At 42.3% G+C, this 27,978-nt stretch overlaps 1 protein-coding gene across 1 annotated transcript in view; it reads right to left on the bottom strand.

The window, feature by feature from the left end:
* Positions 1 to 21,013, bottom strand: part of LOC140737230 (regulator of G-protein signaling 5-like) — a 57,989-nt gene extending 36,976 nt beyond the window's left edge. The window contains exon 1 of the mRNA XM_073063538.1: positions 20,865 to 21,013. Coding sequence (XP_072919639.1) covers positions 20,865 to 20,908 — 44 coding nt within the window. The 5' untranslated portion in view covers positions 20,909 to 21,013. The remainder of the gene's footprint in view (positions 1 to 20,864) is intronic.
* Positions 21,014 to 27,978: the final 6,965 nt, after the last annotated feature.

A 27,978-nucleotide genomic window follows, 5' to 3' on the forward strand; every position in this document is an offset into this window, starting at 1 on the left:
CCCATGTATGCCGTCTGATCTCCTGACTATCTTCAGCATTTTATCGTTTCATTGTGACCGTGTTAGCAATGATTCCACAGTGTAATTTGAGTAGGAATACTCTCAATTTATCACTGCTACCAACACATAACAGCAATTAGAGGAAGCTAATAGGCCCTTAAAGGCATACTCCCCATGGCAACCAGCTAGAAGCAGCAGGCGTCTGTTGTACCTAGCTAGAGGAGCTGGAGCAAGTATTGGGCAGGACCAAGATTCTCTGAAAAAGGCACTGAAGTGTAGATGAATAAAGTACAACACAAGCAATGGAAAAACATCCAAAAAAAATCACATCTTTTTGGCAGCATCTCTTTTATACACATGCACATTCCTTGCCTCTCATAACGACTCATACAAAGCTGTCCTCACGAAATCTCCAATCCCCTGTATATAAGTTGAACCAGTGCATTTCTCTAAAACAAAACGGCATTTGCTTCATTTTCTCTACTGAGGTAGAAACTGGCTAGCTTGTGAAGAAAGCCATCCAGCCTGTAGGCATATAGGGTGTGTGTGTGTGTGCGTGTGTGTGCGCGTGTGTGTGTGCGTGTGTGTGTGTGTGTTTGAATCAGGTGAGGAGAGGTAACTAAGAAACCAAGAGCTGGTGGGATAGTAAGTGTTTGGAAAGAAGGACTTTCACATGAGAACCTGGGTGGATCAGATGGAGAGAAGATAAGAACAGAGGTTGTGCAGGTTACCTGAAACTGTGTTCATGGCATTGAGTCATAGACTACCCACGTGGAACATGAAATGCTATTGCTCTAGTTTGAGTTTTGCCTCACCCTGGCAGTGGAGGAGGCCGAGGGCAAACGGGTCAAAGGGGGAATGAGCTGGGAGTTGAAACACTACGAAATCATGAGTTCCACAGATCCATTGTAGCCATTGCGTATTTAATCCCTTACTCCAGCTTTCTCCTTGTCAGCTTGCAAATGGATTTGCAATTGCCTTTTAAAAGTTCCTATGAAACCTAATTAACATTTAAGGTTGCCTAATATTATTTCCTGTACACAAGTGTCAAGGAGAATGAAATAATTGTTACTCTGGATCTAATGCAGCACAAAAAGAAACACAATAAGATAAAGAACATGATAATAAAAAAGCAATAAATATAAATACATAAGAAACCTTGTATACATAGATTGATTGCGTATCCATAAGGTGACACTAGGCACAGGAGTACCTGTACAGAAGGTGACTCAGACAGGAAATGATAAAGTAGTGGTTGTGAGAAATCTGTTGGGGTAGATTTGTGGTTGGAAATGTTGATCAGCCTTACTACTGGGGAAAAGTAACTGTTTCTGAGTCTAGTGGTCCTAGCATGGATGTTACGTAGCCTCCTTCCTGATGAGAGTAGGACAAACAGTCCATGAGCAGAGTGGGTGGGATCATTCATGATGCTACGGGCTTTTCTCCAGCACCTTACTGTATGTATGTCCCCGATATGTCCTTGTGTAAAGGGTGGTTAGGGTACTTAAAAACAGTCTCATCACAGTGGAGGAGAGGGCCTGCTCCTTGATGAGCAGAGTGACCCCAGAGGCTCCTGCTAAATAAGTTCCTCAGTAATTAAATCTTAACTTGTTAAATGTGAATTTGAGCAGTCCCAGTGCTTTGTAAGGTATGTGACCAGTCTCCAGGTTTGGATTGCCTTTGCTCAAAGGCCTTTGAAATCGTATCAAAGTCTAGAACTCATTTGGCTTTGTAAATTTTTTTTTGTGTTCACCACATAGCGGTTGTTTTCTCGACCCAGGAGATCAAATTTATATCAGATACCCTTAAACCTGACATGTGGGAAAACTGATGCCTCTGGGTGCATATGCCTGATTTCAGATATGTCGGCAGAATTCCAAGAGGGAGTATCTGTTTCAATTGTACTGTACAACAGATAGATTTTCACCAAAGTGATTGGTACAGTAAATTCTTCTGAATAACTCAAAATTTTAATTGCAAAGTTTTGTTATAATTAACACAACATTACCTAATTTCTATGCATATAAATGGACAGAAAATCAAATTAACACCCTATTTGACATCTTGCCTAATTATCCTTTTCGTTGATAACCTGACCTCCATTTCAACTAAAGTTTTGTGGAAGAAACTGCATTCCAGATCGAAATGGGTCAAGAATTAGGAAACCACAGTTACAGCACCAAGGGAAGTGGGAAATGTTTTGTTTAGGACATGGGTGGGAGATGGGAAAGCAAAACTAATGAATATGTTTTATTGTTATTCCAATAAGACCCAAATCTCATCACTAATCTCCTAATAGAGAATGAAAATAAACTGTCTGAACTTCAAAGGAAGTGCATTTCACTGAACTTAACTTCCTCAGTAAAATATAATATCAGTTTTAAGGATTTTAGATTACCAACAGTAATGGGATTTAACAAAAAGGATCTGTACATTGTACTAGTTGCAAACAATTTTATAATAATGCAGTAACTCTTAAAGAATTAAAGAATTTCAGCTATTTAAGCATTTACATAAGTAAAGTTTCAAAGACAGACACACACTGAAAATTCATTAGTGTCCTCTAGACCTAAATCTACAAGAGAAGAACATTTCTTCCCTTGAGATTTCTTTTATGAGAATTTTTCTAACAAACTAGACACATGGGACACTGTGCAAACATGAAATTATAGTTCTTTAAAGTTGGCCTCACCAACAACTTGAGATATTTTTACATCCAGAACAGTAACTCAAGCCCTAGACAAAGCTATAACATAATCTACTAAAATTTATTTTCCTCTAATCCATGGCAACATGAAGCATGGGTTTAATTAATCATTTCTGATTTCCTCCCTCCCCCAAAAAAACGACTTCTCTGTTCTGTTAAAGACAAATACATCTGAACTACAGTGATAGCATTACAAAATGAGAAAGCTTCCGTTCCGGCCAATTCAAAAAACTGTGATTTATTTTGGCAGTATACCATTATGATCCTGTCCCTAAAGTAACTCTCCTCAATGTTGTGAAAGGATAACTACGATATTTATCTATCAGATTTATTTTATAGCGTGCCAACATGAAGTATGGCTTTAATTTAGTCTCTTTCTAGATAGTTATGGTCATCAAAATGCCTGTAAAACTGCAGTTATCAGTTTAACAGAAGTTTGTTTTGAATGTTACAGATTAAAGCTCGTAGATGGAAGTGTGGTACAATTCAGGAATAATCTAACTATGGGGAAATAGGCTTGAGGAGATAAATGGTTTCCTCCTATTCTCTTATATCTTATAATCCCTTCCCTCTTCCACACAATGCTTGCCTTTGTGGCAATTTACTTCTTGAAGGCTCCTTTCAACATATTGTAGGTGATCTTGAAAGTCAGAGCTGCCTATGGTTTTGTACATTACCTGCACACTTTACAAAGTGATCAGAGGTATTATGATACTTGTAATATAGAAAGAATTTTTAAGTAGAAAATTCACATCCAGTCATGAGCAACAGATCTAAGGGATGAGATCCACTACATCACAATTCCCTTGTCCATTGCAGATCTATAGTAACAAATGCAGCGAAGTTTATGGCAAATTTGCAGCTTCAGAATTTATTCAGCAGTACAGTGCGGAGTAGATCATTCCAGCACATCAAGCAACGCCAGCCTAATAACCTCCAACAAACCCGATTAACGCTAACCCAATCATGGGGCAACTTACAATAACCTATTAACCTACCCAGTATGTCTTTGGCTGTAGGAGGAAGCTGGAGAACCCAGAGTAACCCAGGAATTCCATGGAGAGGATGTATAGAATGGCTCCAGAAATGAGCCCCGAATTCTGGAATGCCCTGAGCTATTATAGTATCGCCCCAACTGCTACAGTACCGTGGTGCCTTTTTAATATGGGAACCATTCAGAACTTGGGCACAAAGTGACCCCCAGTACATTCACAAACAAGAGAAAATCTGCAGATGCTGGAAATCTGAGCAACACACACAAAACACTGGAGGAGCTCAGCAGGTCAGGCAGCATCTACGGTAAAGAGTACAGTCGACGTCTCGGGCCGAAACCCTTCAACAGCACAGTCAGCCATGTCTGCACAGCAATTCCTATTGTCTTCATTGTAGCTGAGAGAGGCTATAAATTTCAGAATTCTTTCGTGGCTTAAAAAGGCATTAAGTATGAAGGCGAACTCGGCAAGGTGGCAATTCGGAGATTTTTATTCTCTTGTTAAGAACACATAGATATAAGTACAATCATAATGTACAAGTCAAACTGCAGTTACTTTGTAACTGAGTATTTGAACTTATTTTCCAGAGCAATTCAAGGGGTGAAATAATGGTGCTGGAGGTAGAACCATAGTCTTGATTCTGATCTTGGATGCCATCAGTGTGGACTCCACTCAATCCCCTGTGAATGCACAGACTTCCCTTAGGTGCTCCAGTTTCTCTTCACATACCAAAAACACACACGGGTTGTCAGATTAATCGGCTCCTGTGTATTATCCCTTCTGATAAGGAAGGAGGAAGGAGAATCCAAGAGATGGTGTTATGTATGCGTGAGAGATTGGGCCATGAGGAAATAGTTCAGGGAATAGAATGAATGGAATATTCAGAGAATTGACATAATGGGCTTCCTTCTACAGGGCGTGCAAAAATTTTAGGCACTTATTTATAGATAGGAGGTCTAAGACTTTTGCACAGCATTCTATTTGCCGAAGTGGGGCGGAGAACGAGTTTGTAAATCTGGCAGGAGCAAAGGAAGTTTGGGAATGGGGTGCATGGAGTGCCACAGGAGGGGTGTGAGACAGGTAGCAGAGAAGAAGTGCCGGGCAGGGGGTGGCATGGGTACAGGCACGCCCAGCCCTGAAACACTAGGCAAGGTCATTTAATCCCACACAATTAGATTATTCAGCATTACCTCTGCTGCCTCCCGCTCACCCCTTCCTTCCCTTCCCCTTTTCCCAACTATGATTCCCCTCACGCTGTCCCCTTCCCATTCTCAGTCCACAATGGAGACCCATGTCGAAATCAGCTTTACCCTCACTCACATATATCATGGGTTTTTTGGTGGCAGCAGTACAGTACAATACATAAAATCATTACAGTACTGTACAGGTCGTAGGCGCCCTAGCTATATGTATGTGCCTGAGACTTCTGCGCAGTACTGTATGTTATAAAGAAAAATAATACACGATGTTTGCTGTGCAGCTTAAATCTCTGACTTGTGGTGTTCAATAACTTGTCAAGCAATTGTTGATATATTAAGGCTACTCTCCACCCACGATAGATGGAGTGGACAGACGTTTGATTAATTCCTACCACATCCTCATCTCCCATCCTTTTTTTAAAAACCGGGAGCATTTTGCTGGGTAGTCTTGGTGGTCAGATTGAACCCGCCTGATATTTTCATCAAAGCCGATGGGAGTCATTGGCTGGGTAAAAAAAGCCCTATTAATTCATAGCCAGGCTGGGGCAAATAAGTTTGTCTTAGTTTTTTGTGAGTATTCATGGTGGGAGTCATTAAGTACAACTATTTCCTCAGATTTCATTAAGAACTCTTTGAGTCACATAGGAATAAATGCCTCTGAAGAGACACGTACCAATTTCAACATGATAGTTGTATAATTACAATGATATCATCATGACTCTTGCAATTTACCTGTAGTCTAAACATTTTTCAGACTTCTCATGGAAGTCAGGAAATTATGTAACAGTGATTGGAGGGGACTGAAGACAGATCACAGAAATATACAAGAGAGAGCGAAATGGCCCAGCTGTTTCCTTGCCTGTTTGTGAGAAAGAGTTTGTTCACAGAGGCTCCGTTGGGAACAAGCCCAAAGTATCACTCTGTGTAATGGTCACTCCACATGAAAAAAATGTCACAAACACAATTTTCACTTCCCAGCATCGGCAGATCTCCTTGACTCTATCATGGAACTGTCATGCTACTAGCACGCACGTCTTACCCCAGAAAGCTATAGATCCCACCAAGGAGACCTTTTAATGCAACCTGGAGAAAAAGTCGGGATTTTCCCATTCTCTGCTAAATGGTTCTCCTCATCCACCTCCTCCTACAGTGAATAATCTTCACTGCGCAACACCAGATAGCACTCTAGTGAATATTGCAAGCACGGTTTGACTCACGGAAGGTATAAGGCACTGGGTACAGAGCTTGATGTAATTCATAATCAGAATTTTCAGCAGGCTGAGATCAGAGCAAGAGGGCATTGGTTAGTGACACAGCGTGAAGTTTCAAAAGAGCTTTAGAACTTTCAGCTTTCTTTCAACGAGGGACCAATAAAAGGAAAGAAGATGTAAGCAGAGCAGCCATTGTTGGAGCAGGCCGGTGTTTGAGTGTCTGGTGTTGGCTCATCAGGCTTGGGCAAGCACAGGCAGAGTTTCTAAGTAAGTAAGAAAGTTTCTAGTAAGTTTTTTTTCTCAGTTAGTACATAGTCAGTGCACTGAGAATGGATCTGGAGGTGATGGTATTTTCTTTGTGTGAGATGTGGGAAATCTGGGAGATCTGAAGACTCCCTGATAACTACATCTGCATGAAATGCATCAAGCTGCAGCTCCTTAGAGACAATGTTAAGGAACTGGGGCTGCAGTTCGATGACCTTTGGTTCCTATAAGGTGATAGATAGAAGCTACAGAGAGGCAGCCGCTGCTAAATTCCAGGGTACAAGTAGTTGGGTGACTGTCAGGAGAGGGAAAGGGAATAAGCAGCCGGTGCAGAGTAGACCTGTGGTCATTCCGTTCAATAAAAGGATTGAGCTTTGAATATCGTTGTGCGAGGTGACCTACTGGGGAAGCAGCAGTGACCAGGTCTCTAGAACTGAATCTGACTCTGCGGCTCAGAAGAGAAGTGGGGAGAAGAGAAGTGCTGTAGTGACAGGGATTTCCATAACTAGAGGAGCAGAAAGCTGATTCCATGGATATGAAAGAGACACCCGGATGGTACGTTGCCTCCTAATGCCAGGGTCAGGGATGTCTCGGATTGGGTCCACAGCATTCTAAAGGAGGAAGGTTTAGCAGCTGAAAGTCATGGTACATTTTGGTCAAAAGACATAGATAGGACGAGGGAGAGGTCCTGAAGAGAGAATATAGGGAGATAGGTAGAAAACTACTAAACAGGACCTTCATGGTAGTAATCTCTGGATTGCTGCCTATGCCACTTGCCAGTGAAGGCAAGAACAGGATGAGTTGGCAAATAAATATTTGGCTGAGGGATTAGTGCTGGGGACTGGTTTCAGAATTTTGGATTATTGGGATCTCTTCTGGGGAAGATATGACCTGTATAAAAGGACAGGTTACACCTGAACCCGAGTGGGACCAATGTTCTTGCAGGCTGGATTGGGGTGGGTTTAAACTAATTTGGCAGAGGGATAGGAATTGGAGTGATAAGGCCAAGGATGGGGCAGTTGGTGTACAACTAGATGCAGTGTGCAGTGAGGGTGTGAGGAAGGACAGGCAGATGATAGGGCAGAATTGCAGCTGAAGGAATGAGTTAAAGAGTAACGTGGAGGCAAAATCAAAAAATGGTGCTGAATACAAGACAGAAGGTGCTGTTTTTGAATGCACACGGTATACAGAGTAAGATAGACGATCGTGTGGCACAGTTAGAGATTGACAAGTATGATATTGTGGGCATTTGAACCATGGCTGAAAGAAGATCATAGTTGGGAACTTAACATCTAAGGATACGCATTATATCGAAAGGACAGGCAAAGAGGGTGGAGAGGCTTTGTTGGTAAAAAATGAAATCAAATCCTTGGAAATTGGTGAGCTAGGATGGAAGAACTAGAATCATTGTGGGTAGAGTTAAGAAATGGCGGGGTAAAAAAGACCCTGATGCGAATCATATACTGGCCTTTGAACAGTAGCAAGGATGTGGGTTATAAATTACAATGAGAGTTAGAAAAGCCATGTAAAAAAGGACAATGTTGTGATGATTATTGGAGATTTCAATACATAAGTAGATTAGGAAAACTAGATTGGTGCTGGATTCCAAGAGGGAGAATTTGTAGAATGCCTACAAGATGGCTTTTTAGAGAAGATTGTGTTTGAGCCCACAGTGAAGATACAAAAAAAATTTTCAGATACATAAAGAGTGAAAGAGAGATGAAAGTGAAGATCGGAAGCTGGAAAATGATACTGGAGAGGTATTGTTGGGGGACAAAGAAATGGCAGTAGGAATTATTAAGTCTTTTTGTGTCAATCTTTACTGTGGAATATACTAGCAGTATAGAAGTGAGTGTCATTGCTATTACCAAGGAGAAAGTGCACGGAAGCTGAAAAGCCTAAAGGTAGATAAGTCACCTGAACCAGATGGACTACACCACAGAGTTCTGAAAGAGGTAACTATAGACATTGTGGAGGCATTAGTAGTAGACAATAGACAATAGACAGTAGGTGCAGGAGTAGGCCATTCAGCCCTTCTAGCCAGCACCGCCATTCACTGTGATCATGGCTGATCATACGTAATCAGTACCCCGTTCCTGCCCTCTCCCCATATCCCTTGACCCCGCTATCTATAAGAGCTCTATCTCACTCTCTCTTGAATGCATCCAGAGACTTGGCCTCCACTGCCTTCTGGGGCAGAGCATTCCACATATCCACCACTCTCTGGGTGAAAAAGTTTTTCCGCATCTCTGTTCGAAATGGCCTACCCCTTATTCTTAAACTGTGGCCTCTAGTTCTGGACTCACCCATCAGCAGGAACATGCTTCTTGCCTCCAGCGTGTCCAATCCCTTAATAATCTTATATGTTTCAATCAGATCCCCTCTCATCCTTCTAAATTCCAGTGTATACAAGCCCAGTCGCTCCAATCTTTCAACATATGACAGTCCCGCCATTCCGGGAATTAACCTTGTGAATCTATGCTGCACTCCCTCAATAGCAAGAATGTCCTTCCTCAAATTTGGAGACCAAAACTGCACACAATACTCCAGGTGTGGTCTCACCAGGGCCCTGTACAGCTGCAGAAGGACCTCTTTACTCCTATACTCAATTCCTCTTGTTATAAAAGCCAGCATGCAATTAGCTTTCTTCACTGCCTGCTGTACCTGCATGCTTGCTTTCATTGACTGATGTACAAGAAAACCTAGATCTCATTGTACTTCCCCTTTTCCTAACTTGACTCCATTTAGATAGTAATCTGCCTTCCTGTTCTTGCCACCAAAGTGGATAACCTCACATTTATCCACATTAAACTGCATCTGCCATACATTTGCCCACTCACCCAACCTGTCCAAGTCACCCTGCATTCTCATAACATCCTCCTGACATTTCACACTGCCACCCAGCTTTGTGTCATCAGCAAATTTGCTAATGTTACTTTTAATCCCTTCATCTAAATCTTTAATGTATATTGTAAACAGCTGCGGTCCCAGCACCAAACCTTGCGGTACCCCACTGGTCACAGCCTGCCATTCCGAAAGGGACCCGTTAATCACTACTCTTTGTTTCCTGTCAGCCAGCCAATTTTCAATCCATGTCAGTACTCTGCCCACAATACCATGTGCTCTAATTTTGCCCACTAATCTTCTATGTGGGATTTTATCAAAAGCTTTCTGGAAGTCCAGGTACTGGCCATCCACTGGCTCTCCCTTGTCCATTTTCATAGTTACATCCTCAAAAAACTCCAGAAGATTAGTCAAGCATGATTTTCCCTTCATAAATCCATGCTGACTCGGACTGATCCTTCTACTGCTATCCAAATGTGTTGTAATTTCCTCTTTTATAATTGACTCCAGCATCTTTCCCACCACTGACGTCAGGCTAACCAGTCTATAATTCCCTGTTTTCTCTCTCCCTCCTTTCTTGAAAAATGGGACAACATTAGCCACCCTCCAATCAGCAGGAACTGTTCCTGAATCTATAGAACATTGGAAAATGATTACCAATGCATCCACGATTTCTAGAGCCACCTCTTTAAGTACCCTGGGATGCAGACCATCAGGTCCCGGGGACTTATCAGCCTTCAGACTCAACAGTCTACCCAACACCGTTTCTTGCCTAATATATATTTCCTTCAGTTCATCCTTTACCCTAGTTTCTTTGGCCACTATTACATATGGGAGATTGTTTGTGTCTTCCCTAGTGAAGACAGATCCAAAGTACCTGTTCAACTTGTCTGCCATTTCCTTGTTCCCCATAATAAATTCACCCGTTTCTGTCTTCAATGGCCCAATTTTGGTCTTAACTATTTTTTTGCTATTCACATACCTAAAGAAGCTTTTACTATCCTCCTTTATATTCTTGGCTAGTTACCTTCATACCTCATTTTTTCTTGGCGTATTGCCTTTTTTGTTATCTTCTGTTGCTCTTTAAAAGCTTCCCAGTCCTCCGGTTTCCCGCTCATCTTTGCTATGTTATACTTCTTCTCTTTTATTTTTATACTGCCCTTTACTTCCCTCATCAGCCACGGCCGCCCCTTACTCCCCTTAGGATCTTTCTTCCTCTTTGGAATGAACCGATCCTGCACCTTCTGCATTATTCCCAGAAATACCTGCCATTTTTGTTCCACTGTCTTCCCTGCTAAGGTATTGCTCCATTGAACTTTGGCCAGCTCCTCCCTCATAACTCCATAGTTCCCTTTGTTCAACTGTAATACTGACTCATCTGATTTTCCCTTCTCCTTCTCAAATTGTAGGCTAAAACATATCATATTATGGTCACTACCTCCTAATGGTCCCTTTACCTCGAGGTCCCTGATCAAATCTGGTCCATTGCACAACACTAAATCTAGAATTGCCTTCTCCCTGGTAGGCTCCAGTACAAGCTGTTCTAAGAATCCATCTCGGAGGCACTCCACAAACTCCCTTTCTTGGGGTCCAGTACCATTCTGATTCTCCCAGTCTACCTGCATGTTGAAATCCCCCATGACAACTGTATCATTACCTTTGCGACATGCCAATTTTAACTCTTCATTCAACTTACACCCTACATCCAGACTGCTGTTTGGGGGCCTGTAGATAACTCCCAGTAGGGTCTTTCTACCCTTAGAATTTCTCAGTTCTATCCATACTGACTCTACATCCCCAGATTCTATGTCCCCCCTCGTAAGGGACTGAATATCATTCCTCACCAACAGAGCCACCCCACCCCCTCTGCCAGTCAGTCTGTCCTTTCAATAAGATGGATATCCTTGAATATTCATTTCCCAGGCCCTGTCCGCTTGAAGTCATGTCTCAGTTATTCCCACAACATCGTACTTGCCAATTTCCAACTGAGCCTCAAGCTCATCTACTTTATTCCTTATACTTCGTGCATTCATATACAATACTTTTAATTCGGTACTCCCCTCTCCTTTCATATCAATTCCTATTTCACTTGGCCATACTGTATGATCTCTTCTTGAGCTTTCTACTCCATTGATTCTGTTGTCCTTTTTAACTTATCTTATTTTCACTTTCCCTTTAACTCCATCTTTATATTTCCAGTTCATCCCCTCCCCCCCACTACTTAGTTTAAACACATCCGTGTTGCAGTGGCAAACCTGCCTACCAGAATGCTGGTCCCCCGCCTATCAAGGTGCAACCCATCCCTTTTGTACAATTCATCCCTACCCCAAAACAGATCCCAGTGGTCCAAGAATGTAAATCCTTGCTTCCTGCACCAGTTCCTCAACCACACATTCAGATCCATTAGCTCCCTGTTCCTGCCCTCTCCAGCACGAGGAACTGGAAGCAAACCAGAGATAACCACCCTGGAAGTCCTGCTTTTCAGCCTTCTTCTGAGTTCTCTGAAGTCCCGCTGCAGAATGTCCTTCCTCTTCTTCCCGATGTCATTTGTGCTGACATGCACTACCACTTCCGGCTGTTCACCTTCACCCTTGAGGATTCCCTGCAATCGGTCCATGATGTCCTGGATCCTAGCACTAGGGAGACAACACACCATCCTTAAATCTCGCCTGTTGCCGCAGAAACCCCTTTCCATACCTCTTACTATGGAGTTCCCTACTACCACGGCTCTTCCTGATGTTTGACTCCTTGGCTCTGCTTCTGCACCAATTTTCGGCTCGCAGACCTGTCCTCCTCTCTGGAGGCCAGGACTGGCAGTATCTTCTGTCCTGACAGCTTCCAAGAAGGTGAACCTGTTTATGAGAGGTACATCCCCTGGGGTCTCATGTACTTCAAGCATCCTTTCCTTCCTCATCATCGCCCCCTTTCTCTCTTCACCTGTATCCTCGGTGTAACGACCTCACTGTAGGTCCTGTCCAGAAAACCCTCGTTTTCGCAGATAAACCGGAGGTCATCCAGTTCTTTCTTCAGTGCTGCAACATGCTCCTTCAGAAGCTGAATCTGGACACACTTTCCACAGCTGTAGCAGCCGGGGGCACCACCAGTGTCCCTGACCTCCCACATCATGCACGTAGCACACTGAATCAGCTTAGCGGTCATGTCTTCACCCTCTGCAATTGTGCCTGGCGTAGTCTCCTCGCCGAAGACTCTCGAGCCAAAGACTAGCACTTTTCACACCAGGAACTTCCCTCAACCAGGCCGCTTCCTGACAGGTTCAGGAATGATCTTTCAAGAAACACTAGGTTCAGGAATGGTTCAGGAGGTCTGTAAAATTGCAAATTTCACTCCACTCTAAAAAGGACAAAGGCAAAAGAAAGGAAACTATAGGCCAGTTTGCCTGACTTCATTGGTTGGAAAGATGTTGGAGTCTATTATTGGGGATAAGGTTTTGGGGTACTTGGAGGCCAAAGTCAACATGGTTTCTAAAAGGAAATTCTTCCCTGAAGAACCTGTTGGAGTTCTTCGAGGAAACAATCAGCAGGCTAGACAAAGGACAGTTAGTAGATGCTGTTGAATTGGATTTTCAGAAATCCTTTGACAAGGGGCCACACATAAAGCTGCTTAACGAGGAAAATGCCCATGGTACTACAGGAAAGGTATTAGCATGGATAGAAGATTGACTGACTGGCAGGAGGCAAACAATGGGGAAAAATAAGTGCCTTTTCTGGTTGACTGTCGGTGACAAGTGATGTACTGCAGGGGTTGGTGTTGGGATTGTTTTGTTTCACACCGTATGTCAGTGATTTGGATGAAGGAATTGATAGCGTTGTGGCCAAGTTTGCAGTTAATACGAAGATAGGGGGAGGGGCAGGTAGTGTTGAGGAAGCAGGGTGTCTGTAGAAGGACTTAGACAGATTGGGGAAATGGGCAAAGAAGTGGCAGATGGAATATAGAGTACGGAAACGCATGGTCATGCACTTTGACAGAAGGAATAAAGGTGTGGAATGTTTTCTAAATGGAGAGAAAATTCATAAATCAGAGGTGCAGAGGGACTTGGGAGCCCTGTGCAGGATTCCCTAAATGTTAACTTGCAGGTTGAGTCGGTGGTAAGGAAGGCAAATGCAATGTTAGCATTCATTTTGATAGGACTGGAATACAAAAGCAAGGATATAATGCTGAGTCTTCATAGGGCTCTAATTAGACTGCACTTGGGGTATTGTGAGCAGTTTTGGGTCCCTCATCTAAGAAAAGATGTGCTGGCATTGGAAAGGTTCCAGAGGAGGTTCACAAGAATGATGTCAGGAATTAAAGGTTTAACAAGTGAGGAGCATTTGAGGCTCTAGGCTTGTACTCGCTGGAGTTTAGAAGAATGAGGGGGGATCTCATTGCAACCTATTGAATATTGAAAGGTGTGGATGAAATGGATGTGGAAGGGATGTCTCCTATAGTGGGGGAGTCTAGGACCAGAGCGCATAGTGTCAGAATTGAGGACGTTCATTTACAACAGATTTGAGGAGGAATTACTTTAGCCAGGGGCTAGCGAATCTGTGGAATTCTTTGCCATAGATGGCTGTATAGGCCTAAACATTGGGAATATTTAAGGCGAAGGTTCACATGTTCTTGATTAATCAGGGTGTCAAAGGTTACAAGGAGAAGGCAGGAGAATAACACTGAGAGGGATAATAAATCAGCTATGATGGATTGCAGAGCAAACTCAGTAGGTCAAATGGCCTAATACTGCTCCTATGGCCTTATAGAGTCAAAAGCAGGTTTAACATCACGGGCATACAGTATATTGTGAAACCTTTTTGTTTTGCAGCAGCAGTTTGCTGTAATTCATTATAATAAAGTCTACACACTACAAGAAGTGTTTATAAAACATAAATTAATTAAGTAGTGCAAAACAAAAGGAGAAAAAAATCTGAGGAATTGCTCATAGGCTCAACGTCTATTCAGAAATCTGATGGCGGAGGGGAAGAAGCTGTTCCTGAAATGTTGAGTGTGTGTCTTCAGGTTCCTGTACCTCCTGCTTGATGGTAGCAATGAGAAGAGGGCATTTCCTGGATGATGGGGGTTCTTAATAATGGATGCTGCCTTTTTGAGGCATTGCCTTTTGAAGGTTTCCTGGATGCCGGGAGACTAGTGCCCATGATGGAGCTGGCTGAGTTTATAACTGTCTGCAGTTTTTCTCCGAACCGGTGCAGTGGCCTCTCCATACCAGACCATGATGCAGCCAATTAGAAAGCTCTCCAAGGTGCATCTGTAAAAATTGGCAAGCGCCTTTTCTCCTCAAATTCCTAATGAAATACTGCTGCTGTTATGCCTTTTTTGTATTTGCATCAGTATTTTCGGCCCAAGGTAGATCCTCAGAGATACTGACACACAGGAACTTGAAACTGCTCACCAGTTCCACATCTAATCCTTCGATGAAGACTGGTGGGCATTCCCTCGACTTACCCTTTCTGAAGTCCTTAATCAACTCCTTGGTCTTATTGATGTTGAGCACAAGGTTATTGCTGCGACCCAACTCAACCAGCTGATCTGTCTTATTCCTGTAAGTCTCCTCACCACTATCTGAAATTCTGCCAACAATAGTCATGTTATCAGCAAGTTTGTAGCCACACGGTCATGGGTGTAGAGAGAGTAGAGCAGTGGGCTACAAACGCATCCTTGGGTTGACTATCACTAAGGAGGAGATATCATTTCCAATCCACATAGACTGTGGTCTCAGAAGATCAGTATCAGGAAGTTAATTCTAAGAATGAGGGGAGAATACAATGAGGCTAACACAGCAGTAGAAATCTTTGAGATGCACTTTTTATTGCTTGGTTCTCCTTGGCATCAGCAGTTCATCCATCTGACATAGATGTGCAAAAGTGACTCCTCCCCTTGTGTCCTCATTTTCTCCCACACAAAGCAAATCTGATCGCAGATCTTTTCCAGTCTCTTTATTGTCCATGACCAATTCATGTCTTTCCATTCAGCAGAAGAGGCAAGATATGTAAAAAAATCCTTTCACATGGGATAATTGTCAACCAGTCATATCAATAAAACAGTATCTAACTCAGCAGATACAAACTCTTCCTCTCCTACAGAGTTATGTGTGATGTATTGCCTGTGCTTTCAAAAGAACTGTTAGAGGTGTGCAATATTATGTAGGGGCAGGAGAGAGAATTTGTCCCCATTGCTGTATTTTCATATATCTGAGGGTATATAATTTAAAGTGATAGTTAATAACAAAGGGTAGGCACGAGGAGAAACAGATTTATGTAATGAGTGGACTTCACTATCTGTAAGGGTGATGAAACAGAATTACACAATGGATAGGTGGCTTGGTAACGTAGTGGATAGCACAAACCTTTACAGTACAAGCAAGCTAGGTTCAATTCCCGCCACTGTTTGTAAGGAGTTTGTACGTTCTCCCCACGACAGCCTGGGTTTCCTCTGGGTGCTCTGGTTTCCTCCAAGAGTCCAAAGATTCGTGGAGGAAGGGTAATTGGTAATTGAATTGAATTGACTTTATTTCTTACATCCTTCACATATATGAGGAGTAAAAATCTTTACGTTATGTCTCCTTCTAAATGTGCAATCATAGTAATTTATAATAAATAGAACAGTCAATATAACATAAGATACACTCAAATCAGCGTGAGTTCATCAGTCTGACGGCCTGGTGGAAGAAGCTGTCCTGGAGCCTATTGGTCCTGGCTTTTATGCTGCGGTACCGTTTCCTGGATGGTAGCAGCTGGAATAGATTGTGGTTAGGGTGACTCAGGTCCCCAGTGATCCTACAGGCCCTTTCTACACACCTGTCTCTGTAAATGTCTTGAATCATGAGAAGGTCACAATTACAGATGTGCTGGGCTGTCCGCACCACTCTCTGCAGAATCCTGCGATTAAGGGAGGTACAGTTCCTATACCAGGCTGTGATGCAGCCAGTCAGGATGCTCTCAATTGTGCCCCTGTAGAAAGGTTTTAGGATTTGGGGGTCCATACCAAACTTCCTCAACCATCTGAGGTGAAAGAGGCACTGTTGTGCCTTTTTCACCACACAGCTGTTGTGTGCAGACCACGTGAGGTCCTCGGTGATGTGAATAGGGGTTAGCCCGTCTCCATTCCTCCCGTAATCCACAACCAACTCCTTTGTTTTTGCAACATTGAGTGAGAGGTTGTTTTCTCGACACCACTGTGACTTCTGACTTCTTCCCTATAGACCACACCTCATTATTGTACAAAGTAAATTGTTGTAATTGGCCTAGTGTTAGATCAGCGGTTGCTGGGCAGCATGGCCCAAATGGTTGGAAGGGCCTTTTCTGTACATTACCTGAATTAATAAAATAACAAAATAGTATACTCCTATGCCATGTAATTGATTATACTAGCTAGACACTACCTCTTCAGATCCATGCTGGGACCCCTGTTGTGTGGCACCCTTACCATAGCAAATGGAAGAGACAGACAATCTCTTCTTCCCGTTAGTGTGTTTATTGCAGAAATGGTTTGCATTCTGTACTGCCTTATAACTACTTAGTACATCAACAGATCCTCAAGTGCAGCATCTGGATCCAGCTGAGCTTAAACAATCTTCTTGTCTCTGACCTGAACTTTTCAAGACTGTTCCCTGCATTGACTATCTGATCTTACACCTCAGAGATCTGTGAGTTGTCAGGTGGACCCCAATCTCTGCTTTATTAGCCTCACTAGAGACAGAGGGTCCAAGGTTCTGATCTGATGGAATGCCCTCACAGAGAATGACTTCTCTGGAGGGGATATTAACTGTCCTTTGCTACGACTTCAGAAGATTGCTTGGATATCCCTAGTGAGATTAATGCTCTACAATAGAACTTTCAAGTTTGCAAAATGGATTTTGCACATGATCATAGCTCACTTATTGTAGACATCAAAGCCAAAGTAAACAAGTTTATAATTCCATCACCATGAGACTCCCATACTCTTGCCTTTTAATGTCAAGCACTGGGATCCAACCCGCCCCATGCAGTTGAGAGTTAACCAAAGGGCCACTTTCGGAACTCTGCCTTCTTGTCATGCTCTGTGCTACCTTTACCTGAGAGGAGGGAAGCAAGAGATCTGAGTAAGAGTAGCAGAATACGTAGACTGGATGAATGGTTGTTGGGGGTAAGTATAAAGGAAATGCACACTGCTGCAAAAATCTGAAGGGAGGCATGTGTGAAGAAATGCACATATTATAGAAAAGTGCGCACAGAAATGTTTGGGAGCAGGTTGGAGAGTTCAGGGTGAGCAGATTAGAATGCACACATCAGGGTGGAAGTGAATATACACTCAGTGGCCACTTTATTAGGTACACCTGCTCTTTAATGCAAGTATCTAATCAGCCAATCACATGGCAGCAACTAACTCAATGCATAAAAGCAGAAGTGATCAAGAGCTTCAGTTGTTGCTCAGACCAAACAGCAGAATGGGGAATAAATGTGATACAAGTGACTTTGACCCTGGAATGATTGTTTGTGTCAGACGGGGTTGTTTGAGTATCTCAGAATCTGATCTGGGATTTTCTCGTACAACAGCCTCTAGCCTTTACAGAGGATGGTTCCGAAATCATAAAATCCATTGAGCGGCTGTACTGAGAGCAAAAATGCTTTGTTATTGAGAGAAGACGGAGGGGGTGGGGGGGGGGGGGGGTTGGCCAGACTGGTTGAAGCTGGCAGGGAAGTGACAGTAATAACCACACATTACAACGGTGGTGTATAGAAGATCGTCCCTGAGCGTACAACATGTCAAACGCTGAAGTGGGTGGGCTACAGCAGCAGAAGACCACGGACATAAACTCAATGGCCACTTTATTGAGGTACCTAATAAAGTGCCCATTGAGTGTATCTGATTACAATTACCTGGATCAGTCATTAAAGTGGTTTACCTATTAGATCCAGAATGGCGACAGTCAGCTCTTGGGCAACCTGTGCCCATAGACTTGTTACACTAGCAAGCTCCTTCCTCTATTATTGGGCAAGAGTTTTACCCTTGAAGCTCATAACAATCAGTAGTTGTATCCAGGGAAGGTTCAGCAAACTGAGCCAAGGGCTTCGAACATGCAGGCGCCTTTTATTCTCATCTTCAGGATCCATCAAATTTCAGATTTGAAGGACAGTCATTGTACAGATTGGCTTACCTGTGTCATCAATTGCATATGCCCATGAAGTGCTTGCAAAACTCAAACAGTATATAATATTACAAGGGGTTAAAGTCAGTGACAGATATTGCTGATCTGTGGACTTTTCCTGCTTTGTCAGACCCCTACCTCAGCTGCCAGTGTACTGGAAATTTGCAAAGCAGTCCATTTGTTAGCAATCCGTAACTTTAATGATAACATTTTCTCTTGCACATCAAATGAAATGGCAAGCAAAGTATTGTTACTATCTCAGGAGCCAAATTGTGACTATGAGACTTGCTAGTTGCATTAGTACGAGAAAAGGAAAATAAAAATGTATTTTATATTATAATAACTATTTTGGATTAGGGAAATGGAATTGACAAAAATTATCATTTTTATTCATATTTTTATATCTAAGCTCATTACCTGAGATTATGCCTATCTATCTTGTATTGCTCCAGTCTATAGACTTATTTTTTGCATTTTTAATGAAAGACAACTTCAACTCTGTTACATCTGAAGCACAACTTGTATTGGATTCTAGAGAAACATGATTAAATTTATAATTGTGTGCTGAATTTGTGCTCATTTGAACAGATCATGCTGTAACAAACATCATTTATATCATAGCATAATGGGAATGGAAAATAATTTCAAAGTCATATCTGGCCAATATGATAGAAAGAATTGAATTGTCTGAAGTGCTTAAATAATACACTAGCTGAATCTTACAGTCGCTCTTGCGTAAATCATACATTTACAGATCACGCCAGTATTTTACTTTAAAGGTCAATTAGATCACTCCATTTAAGTCAACTTACAGCACACTATTAATGTGCATTTATTGCTGTCCAATAGAGGAAAAGCAGGACATTATACACGTGAAAGATTGTGTTAGATTAGGTAACATTAACTTTGAGTATATGTAAAATAGGCAATATCAGATTATACACCTTTACACTAAAAATATCTCCTGATTTCCATTGCTTCATTTACATTAATATCCAGTGTTAAAATAACCCCTGTATTGTCTGAATAGTTGTGCTGCTTGATTGGCTAAATTGCTAAATTATAATTCAGTGATAAACTATGATTACAGATTCTGCTGAAATGAGATTAAACACATTACAAAGACAAAGAAGTCTAATGTGCATATTACCATCCATGTTAACTCATATAGACTCACTGTCTTAGAGATTTTCCCTTTATTTTAACCATCCGTTCCCCTCCTTCTCTCTGACTGAACTCTAACTTGTTTCTCTACCTTTACCAGTTCTGATGAAGGGTCACAGACCTATACTGTTAACTTCAACTCTATCCACAGATGCTACCCGACGGGCTGAGTGTTTCCAGCACTTTGTTTTTTTTTTTATTTATTGAGATACAGCACAGAATTGGCCCTTTTGGCCCTTTGGGCCATTCCACCCAGCAACCCCAGCCTAACCACAGGACAACTTACAACGACCAATTAACCTAATGTTTGGAAACCTGAGGACCCGGAGGAAACCCACATGGTGACGGGAAAAACTCACAAATTCCTTACAGGCAGCAGAGGGAATTGTACCTGGGTCATTGGGATTGTAAAGTGTTGCACTAACCGCTACGCAATACCCCCAAATCATTTAATCTTATAATCTTCCCTAAATAATTTTCTGTGGTTTCAGCTTGTGCATTCAATCATAAAGCTGCATTCTTTCTTGTGGAAAACACGAAGTTAGTAATAGTATATATTTTTTAAAATCACGGTATGTATCAACATAATGACACGAAACATTACTCGTACATTAATTGCAGTTACAATACAGTTTGAGGCCAAGTAACTAAAACAAAAAGGGCTGTATTCTTAACGAAAACATCGGCTTTGCAACTGTTCTGATAAAAATGTAATTGATTTTCTTTCACTCAATAAACAGTTTGAGGTCCAGCAAATTGAAGATGACTCCAACAATCTAAATATTTAATTCACCACATTTATTTACTTGCTTCTGGAGTGTAAAGTACAAGACTCCTCTCAGATCTATCTCTGTTGAACTGAAGTTGCCTTATTGTCAACAGACCTTTCATGTAACACTAAAATAAACTTTCTCTGTTCCATCGATTCATTAGTGCTGTGAAGTATTCTAACAGAGGGTGAAAGTTTATAATATAGCTCTTAAAATGTTTACAGTTAACTATGAATTCTGAGTTCTGGAGTTTTCCATTAAATATCCTGAAGCAGTGAAAGTCCCAAGACCTGAGAGATAACAAGACAATTGTTAAATGTAATTATTTGTCCCAGTTACTGGTACCTAAATCCAGGGCGATATTCTTACAATTAAAATTAGCTCTGGATGCTGCTCTGTGCAACAAGTCTACAGTTTAAGCGATAGGAGCCCATATTAATTACTACTAGAAAAAGTGAGTCTCTCACAATAACACCAGCTCATTCACGTTGATTAAAAATCATGAAGCATTCGAACAAGGACTATTTAATAGCTGTACATATGCTTAAATCAGAGCAGAAATACACTTTCTCACCTTTCGAGGCATGTTGCCGGTAATGCAGCCAACCCTTTGCACATTTTGCTGGCTCGGTCTTGCTGTTACTCGCCAAACTGATGTATGCCTAAACTTGAGCTCCTTCTAGAGTGCACTGCTGAGCTTTGCAGATTATATACAGGCACTCTCCTCTTGAGTGACGCTGGCCGGTCAGCCAATTAAATCTTTCAGAAGTGATTATAGTCCAGGGAGTACGTGAAAGTTGCTCTGCTAAGAGGGGTCTGTCGACTATAGCCTCCAGCAGTAGAAATGGAAAGGTCAATTACAGAGGCAAGAAAATAATTTTTTTAAAAAACAAGTTCCACAGATGGTTAAAGGATTAAATCTGGTTATAGTTTTCTAAAAAACACATTTTCCTTGATCCAAAATGATCTTCAGGAGGAATTCATTGTATTTAGCGATCTACATGCCGCGCATGTCCTTAGAATGTTTGAAAAGTCAAGACTTCTTACGCGTTAGTGAAAGAAAACAGGTGAAAGAATTTCCAAGTGCACAGAAGGCATGCTAAAAACAGACAACCTGTGAGCTGTAGACAAAACTTGCTAATGATGAAGGAGATTGTAACTTGAAAAGCATTTGTGAGTTTTCCCAGAGCAGGAGGCTGATCATGAGTAGATAAGTAACATGATAAAATGCAGAATGGAAACAGAAATAATTCAGATACAAATGGTAACAGGCTATTGAAGATTTAGGGTAGAAGTCAGTATTAAATGCAGCTTTCATAAGAACTATACGACATCTGGAGTTTTATATATCAAATTACAAAGGAAAGTTATTTTTATTTCAGTATTTCTGTGGTTGAGTGTCCTGTGTGAATGAATAATTGTTGTTCTTGTTATTATTTTTGCAGACAAAGTGGAATTAGACCTGTGAACAAATATTCTGGTACCTTAAACCCTTAACTTCATTATTTCCCTAAGAATCTGGTGTGTTCCTTCACTTTGGTTTGTGAATACACTCTAATATCACTTACTGCAACTTTGCTGGATTAAATAATTTTTAAGTATCAGAGTGATACATCAGTCAAACATGCCAATGAACAGATTCCTTTGGTAAAAAACCACGAGCATGGTTTTGCTGAAATATGCAATAATCATTTTCCCTGGTTGACTGCAATTGTAATAGCTTGTTGCTATCTATTAATCTCTAAATCATGAAAATCTGGAATGACTATCGAATTACTCTTGTTTAAATTCCACTGAGGTACCATTGTGTGTAATTTTTTGCTTAAGAAAAATGATACATTGGAGAAATATTCCCATTTGCGTTGATCCCTCATTCTGGCTTTTGTTGCCTCAAGACTTAACTGTTCCATAATACTTGCAGCCAGCTTCCCGAATTCTACTATTAAAAATATAATCCAAAACTGTACTATGTCATAACCCATAATAAATCTTGTTCACCAGTTACTCTTGTACATGCAGGCCTGAAGTGGTTTCGCATTAAGCACAGTGTCAGTTGTAAAACTCTGGTCCTTATTTTTCATTTTCTCCACTGAGTTATTTGTATGTAGACTCATATACATTAAAGATATAAGTGCAATTCAACATGGAAAACCTACAGACATCTACAGGCCCTTTGGCCCACGAAGTAGTGCCGAATATGTCCCTACTGTAGAAATTACTAGGCTTACCCATAGCCCTCTATTTTTCTAAGCTCCATGAACCTATCCAAAAGACTCTTAAAAGACCCTTTCGTATCCACCTCCACCACCGTTGCCAGCAGCTCATTTCATGCACTCACCACTCTGAGTAAAAAACTTACCCCTGACATTGCCTCTGTACCTACTCCCCAGCACCTTAAACCTGTGTCCTCCTGTGGCAACCAGTTCAGCCCTGGGAAAAAAGCCTCTGACTACCAGCACAATCAATGCTTCTCATCATCTTGTACACCTCTATCAGGTCACCTCTCATCCTCCTTCGCTCCAAGGAGAAAACGCCGAGTTCACTCAACCTGTTTTCATAAGGCATGCTCCCCAATCCAGGCAACATCCTTGTAAATCTCCTCTGCACCCTTTCTATAGCTTCCACATCCTTCCTGTAGTGAGTCAACCAGAACTGAGCACAGTACTCCAAGTGGGGTCTGACCAGCGTTCTGTACAGCTGCAACATTACCTTCCAGCTCCTAAATTCAATTGCACGATTAATGAAGGCCAATACACCGTATGCTTCTTAACCACAACGTCAACCTGCGCAGCTGTTTTGAGTGTCTTATGGACTTGGATCCCAAGATCCCTCTGATCCTCCACACTGTCAAGAGTCTAACCATTAATACTATATTCTGCCATCATATTTGACCTACCAAAATGAACCACCTCACACTTTTCTGGGTTGAACTCCATCTGTCACTTCTCAACCCAGTTTTGCATCCTATCGATGTCCTGCTGTAACCTCTGACAGCCCTCCCCACCATCCACAACACCTCCAACCTTTGTGTCATCAGTAAACTTACTAACCCATCCCTCCACTTCCTCATCCAGGTCATTTATAAAAATCACAAAGAGTAAGGGTCTCAGAACACATCCCTGAAGCACACCACTGGTGACTGACCTCCATGCAGAATATGACCCGTCTACAACTACTCTTTGCCTTCTGTGGACAAGCCAGTTCTGCATCCACAAAGCAATGTCTCCTTGGATCCCATGCCTCCTTACTTTCTCAATAAGCCTTGCATGGGGTACCTTATCAAATGCCTTGCTGAAATACATACACACTACATCCACTGCTCTTCTTTCATCAATGTGTTTAGTCACATCCTCAAAAAATTCAATCAGTCTCATAAGGCACAACCTGCCCTTGACAAAGCTATGCTGACTATTCCTAATCATATTACACCTCTCCAAATGTTCATAAATCCTGCCTCTCAGGATCTTCCCCATCAACTTACCAACTACTGAAGTAAGACTCTCTGGTCTATAATTTCCTGGGCTATCTACTCCCTTTCTTGAATAGAGGAACAACATCTGCAACCCTCTAATCTGCTGGAACCTGTCCTGTTCCCATTGATGATGCAAAGATCATTGCCAGAGGCTCAGCAATCTCCTCCCTCACCTCCCACAGTAGCCTGGGGTACATCTCAACCGGTCCCGTCGACATATCCAACTTGATGCTTTCCAAAAGCTCCAGCACATCTTTCTTAATACCTACAGGCTCAAGTTTTTCAGTCTGCTGCAAGTCTGCACTACAATCACCAAGATCCTTTTCCATAGTGAATTCTGAAGTAAAATATTCATTTAGTACCTCTGCTATTTCCTCTGGTTCCATACACACTTTCCCACTGTCACACTTGATAGGTCTTATTCTTTCACGGCTTATCCTCTTGCTCTTCACATATTTGTAGAATGCCTTGGGGTTTTCCTTAATCCTGCCCACCAAGGACTTCTCATGGCCCCTTCTGGCTCTCCTAATTTCCTTTTTAAGCTCCTTCTTGTAGCCTTATAATCAACTAGATCCCTAACATTACCCAACTCTCTGAAGCTTTTGTAAGCTTGTCCTTTCTTCTTGACTATTTTTATTACAGACTTTGTACACCATGGTTCCTGTACCCTACCATAACTTCCTTCTCATTGGAACGTATCTATACAGAACTCCACACAAATATCCCCAGAACATTTGCCACATTTCTTCCGTACTTTTCTCTGAGAACATTTGTTCCCAATTTAAGCTTCCAGTTCCCTGCCTGATAGCCTCATAATTCCCCTTACTCCAATTAAACACTTTTCTAACCTGTCTGCTCCTATCTCTTTCCAGTGGTATTGTAAAGGAGATAGGATTATGATCATTATCTCCAAAATGCTCTCCCACTGAGAGATCTGACACCTGACCAGGTTCATTTCCCAATACCAAATCAAGTACAGACTCTGCTCTTGTAGGCTTATCTACATATTGTATCAAAAAACCTTCCTGAACACACCTAACAAACACCACCCCATCTAAACCCCTTGCTCTAGGGCAGGGGTGTCAAACTCATTTTAGGTCACAGGCCGGATTGAGCAAAATGCAGCTTCATGCGGGCTGGATCAGTCGGACGCGTGCAAACGCAGCTTTCGTTGCCTCCGTTTTTTCAGCCTGCTCTCATGTGTCTCAGTCTCTGCTATAACTACAAAGTGTTTCACTTTACAAATTCTGTTTCTTATGAAGAAGACTGCCGAGCAAGACTGCCGAATAAACACTAAAAACCCTGAAAACCTGGTACCTGAATAAACTCAGCATTAGCCATATCATACGCCATAGGCGCTTCGATTACTGGGGCCAGCTTTAATAGTAATTAGATATTATCTTGCGGGCCTTGAGTTTGACATATATGCTCTAGGGAGATGCCAATCGATATTTGGGAAATTAAAATCTCCCATGAGGACAACTCTGTTATTATTACTCCTTCCAGGATCTGTTTCCGTATCTGTTCCTTGATATCCTTCTTACTATTGGGCGGCTTATAAAAAACACCCAGTAAAGTTATCAACCCCTTTCTGTTCCTAACCTCCACCCACAGAGACTCAGTAGACAATCCCTCTATGATGTCCACCTTTTCTGTAGCTGCGACATTATCTCTGATCAACAGTGCCATGCCCGCACCTATTTTGCTTCCTTCCCAGTCCTTTCTGAAACATCTAAAACCCAGCACTTGAAGTAACCATTCCTGTCCCTGAGCCATCCAAGTCTATGTAATGGGCACCACATCATATCTCCAAGTACTGATCCACGCTCTAAGCTCATCTGCTTTGTTCACAATACTCATTGCGTTAAAATAGACACATCTCAAACTGTCCATATGAGCTTGTCCCTTCTCTATCACCCGCCTATCCTTCCTCACACACCGTCTCCAAATTTTCTCTATTTGTGAGTCAACTGCCTCTTCCCCAGTCTCTTCAGTTCAGTTCCCACCCCCCAACTATTCTAGATTGAACTCTCCCTAGTAGCCTTAGCGAACTTCTCCGCCAGGATATTGGTCCCCCTGGGATTCAAGTGCAACCGTCCTTTTTGTACAGGTCACGCCTGCCCCAAAAGAAGTCCCAATGATCCAGAAATCTGAATCCCTGCCCCCTGCTCCAATCCCTCAGCCATGCACTTATCCTCCACCTTATTCTATTCCTATACTCACTGTCGCACCACGCGCCACAAAGGTAGTAATCCCGAGGTTACTACCTTTGTGGTGCTGCTTCTCTACTTCCTTCCTAACTCCCTGTGGTCTTTTTTCAGGACCTCCTCCCTTTTCCTACCTATGTCATTGGTACCAATATGTACCACGACCTCTGGCTGTTCTCCCTCCCACTGCAGGATATCTTGGACACGATCTGAAACATCCCGGACCCTGGCACCTGGGAGGCAAACTACCATCTGAGTTTCTTTCCTGCGTCCACAGAATCGCCTATCTGACTCCCTAACTATAGAGTCCCCTATCACTACTGCCTTCCTCTTCGTTTCCCTACACTTCTGAGCCACAGGGCCGGACTCCGTGCCAGAGCCACAGCCACTGTTGCTTCCCCCAGGTAGGCTGTTCCCCCCCCCCCCAACAGTACTCAAACAGGAGTACTTATTGTCAAGGGGTACAGCCACAGGAGTACTCTCTAGTACCTGACTCTTCCCTTTCCCTCTCCTGACTATTACCTGCTTGTCTGTCTCCCATGGCCCCGGTGTGACCACCTGCCTACAACTCCTTTCTATCACCTCCTTGCTGTCCCTGACAAGACGAAGGTCATCAATCTGCATCTCCAGTTCCCTAAGGCAGTCCCTTAAGAGCTGCAGCTTGACACACCGGGTGCAGATATGGCCGTCTGGGAGGCTGAGAGACTCCAGGACCTCCCATATCTGATACAGAGCACAGAAACCAAGCCTCACACACATACTACTTCCTTTCCGCAATTAACGCAGGTAGACCTACCTCACCTGGTTACCGCCTAAGCCCATTGATCCAAAGCTCTAGCACTTTGCTACCTGTCACTCTGATGCCCGCTCCGAATGCTGCCCACTGGATGTGGCGATTGTTACATTAAAATGGGACGAGCTGGTATTTTCTTCCTGTGATATAGTATAGCAACAATGTATGTGTCATACTTCAATTGAAAGCTAGTTGCCGTAACAATAAATCACACTCCCTTGATGCTAATATATATAAGCGAAACATTTATTTTCGGAGGCATTGGGTGAGCAGTGATCTTGCAACGTATGAAAGATGGGACTGTTTCTTTGAATCTTTCTAGGTTGGAGAGATAGGAATGGGATGGATTTTCTGGGACTTCTGTCAGACTGAAGGAATGCAAAGGAGGTACAGAAGATCATGGGCAAGGGTGTTCACAGAAGAATTAGCTGTGGGCATGAAACAAGTGTAAAATAAGGTCCCACCTAACATCAGAGTTAAAATTAAATCCAACTCAAACATGCTGGTCAGATATGTGTCTTCTTTCTGTTTATTGATGTTCACAGAATTCCTGAATTATGAATGGAATTGGGCAAAGAGAATCTTCTGCACAGCAGCTGCAGGATCAATATCTCACATGCAACACTAGACCAGTTCAAAGAGACAGGGAATGGAAAATTATTGGTGGAGTTTGCTCAGCATGGAGTCGCTTAAGTAAGTACGGATAGTCTTAGAAGTGGCCCTATGAAGACAGAGGTCATGAGAAAAGCTGCCGAGGGACAGACAGTCAAAGGACAAGTCTTCTAATGGAAAGTAGTGAAGAGGAATAGTCTAGGAAACAAGAAATTCTGAACTCCAAAACCCAGAAGGGTGCAAAAAATGCATAATGTGCAGGTTTATCCAGCATGTCCAGTGAATAAACCTATCTGCCAGCAATGTGGATATGATAATGAGATGTAAGGCACATGACTATTCTAAGGCAGTGGTCCCTATGCAACAGGAGTCACACCAGAGAGAATGCTAACTAAGGTCAGTTTGGAAATTACAAGAAAAGGTTAGGCAGCACAAAAAGCAATGTCTATATTTTAAAGGATCTACCACACAGTTTGCAACTACTATGTATCCTTTAAAGCAGAACAACAGTGGCAGAAAAGGTGATACAGTTGTGGCTATCATAAGAGAATTGAAGACTGTGTTAAATCAAAAGGCCAAGGCTCACAACATTTGCCAAAGAAAG

This window comes from Hemitrygon akajei, chromosome 12 (assembly GCF_048418815.1).
Source record: "Hemitrygon akajei chromosome 12, sHemAka1.3, whole genome shotgun sequence".
NCBI lineage: Eukaryota > Metazoa > Chordata > Chondrichthyes > Myliobatiformes > Dasyatidae > Hemitrygon > Hemitrygon akajei.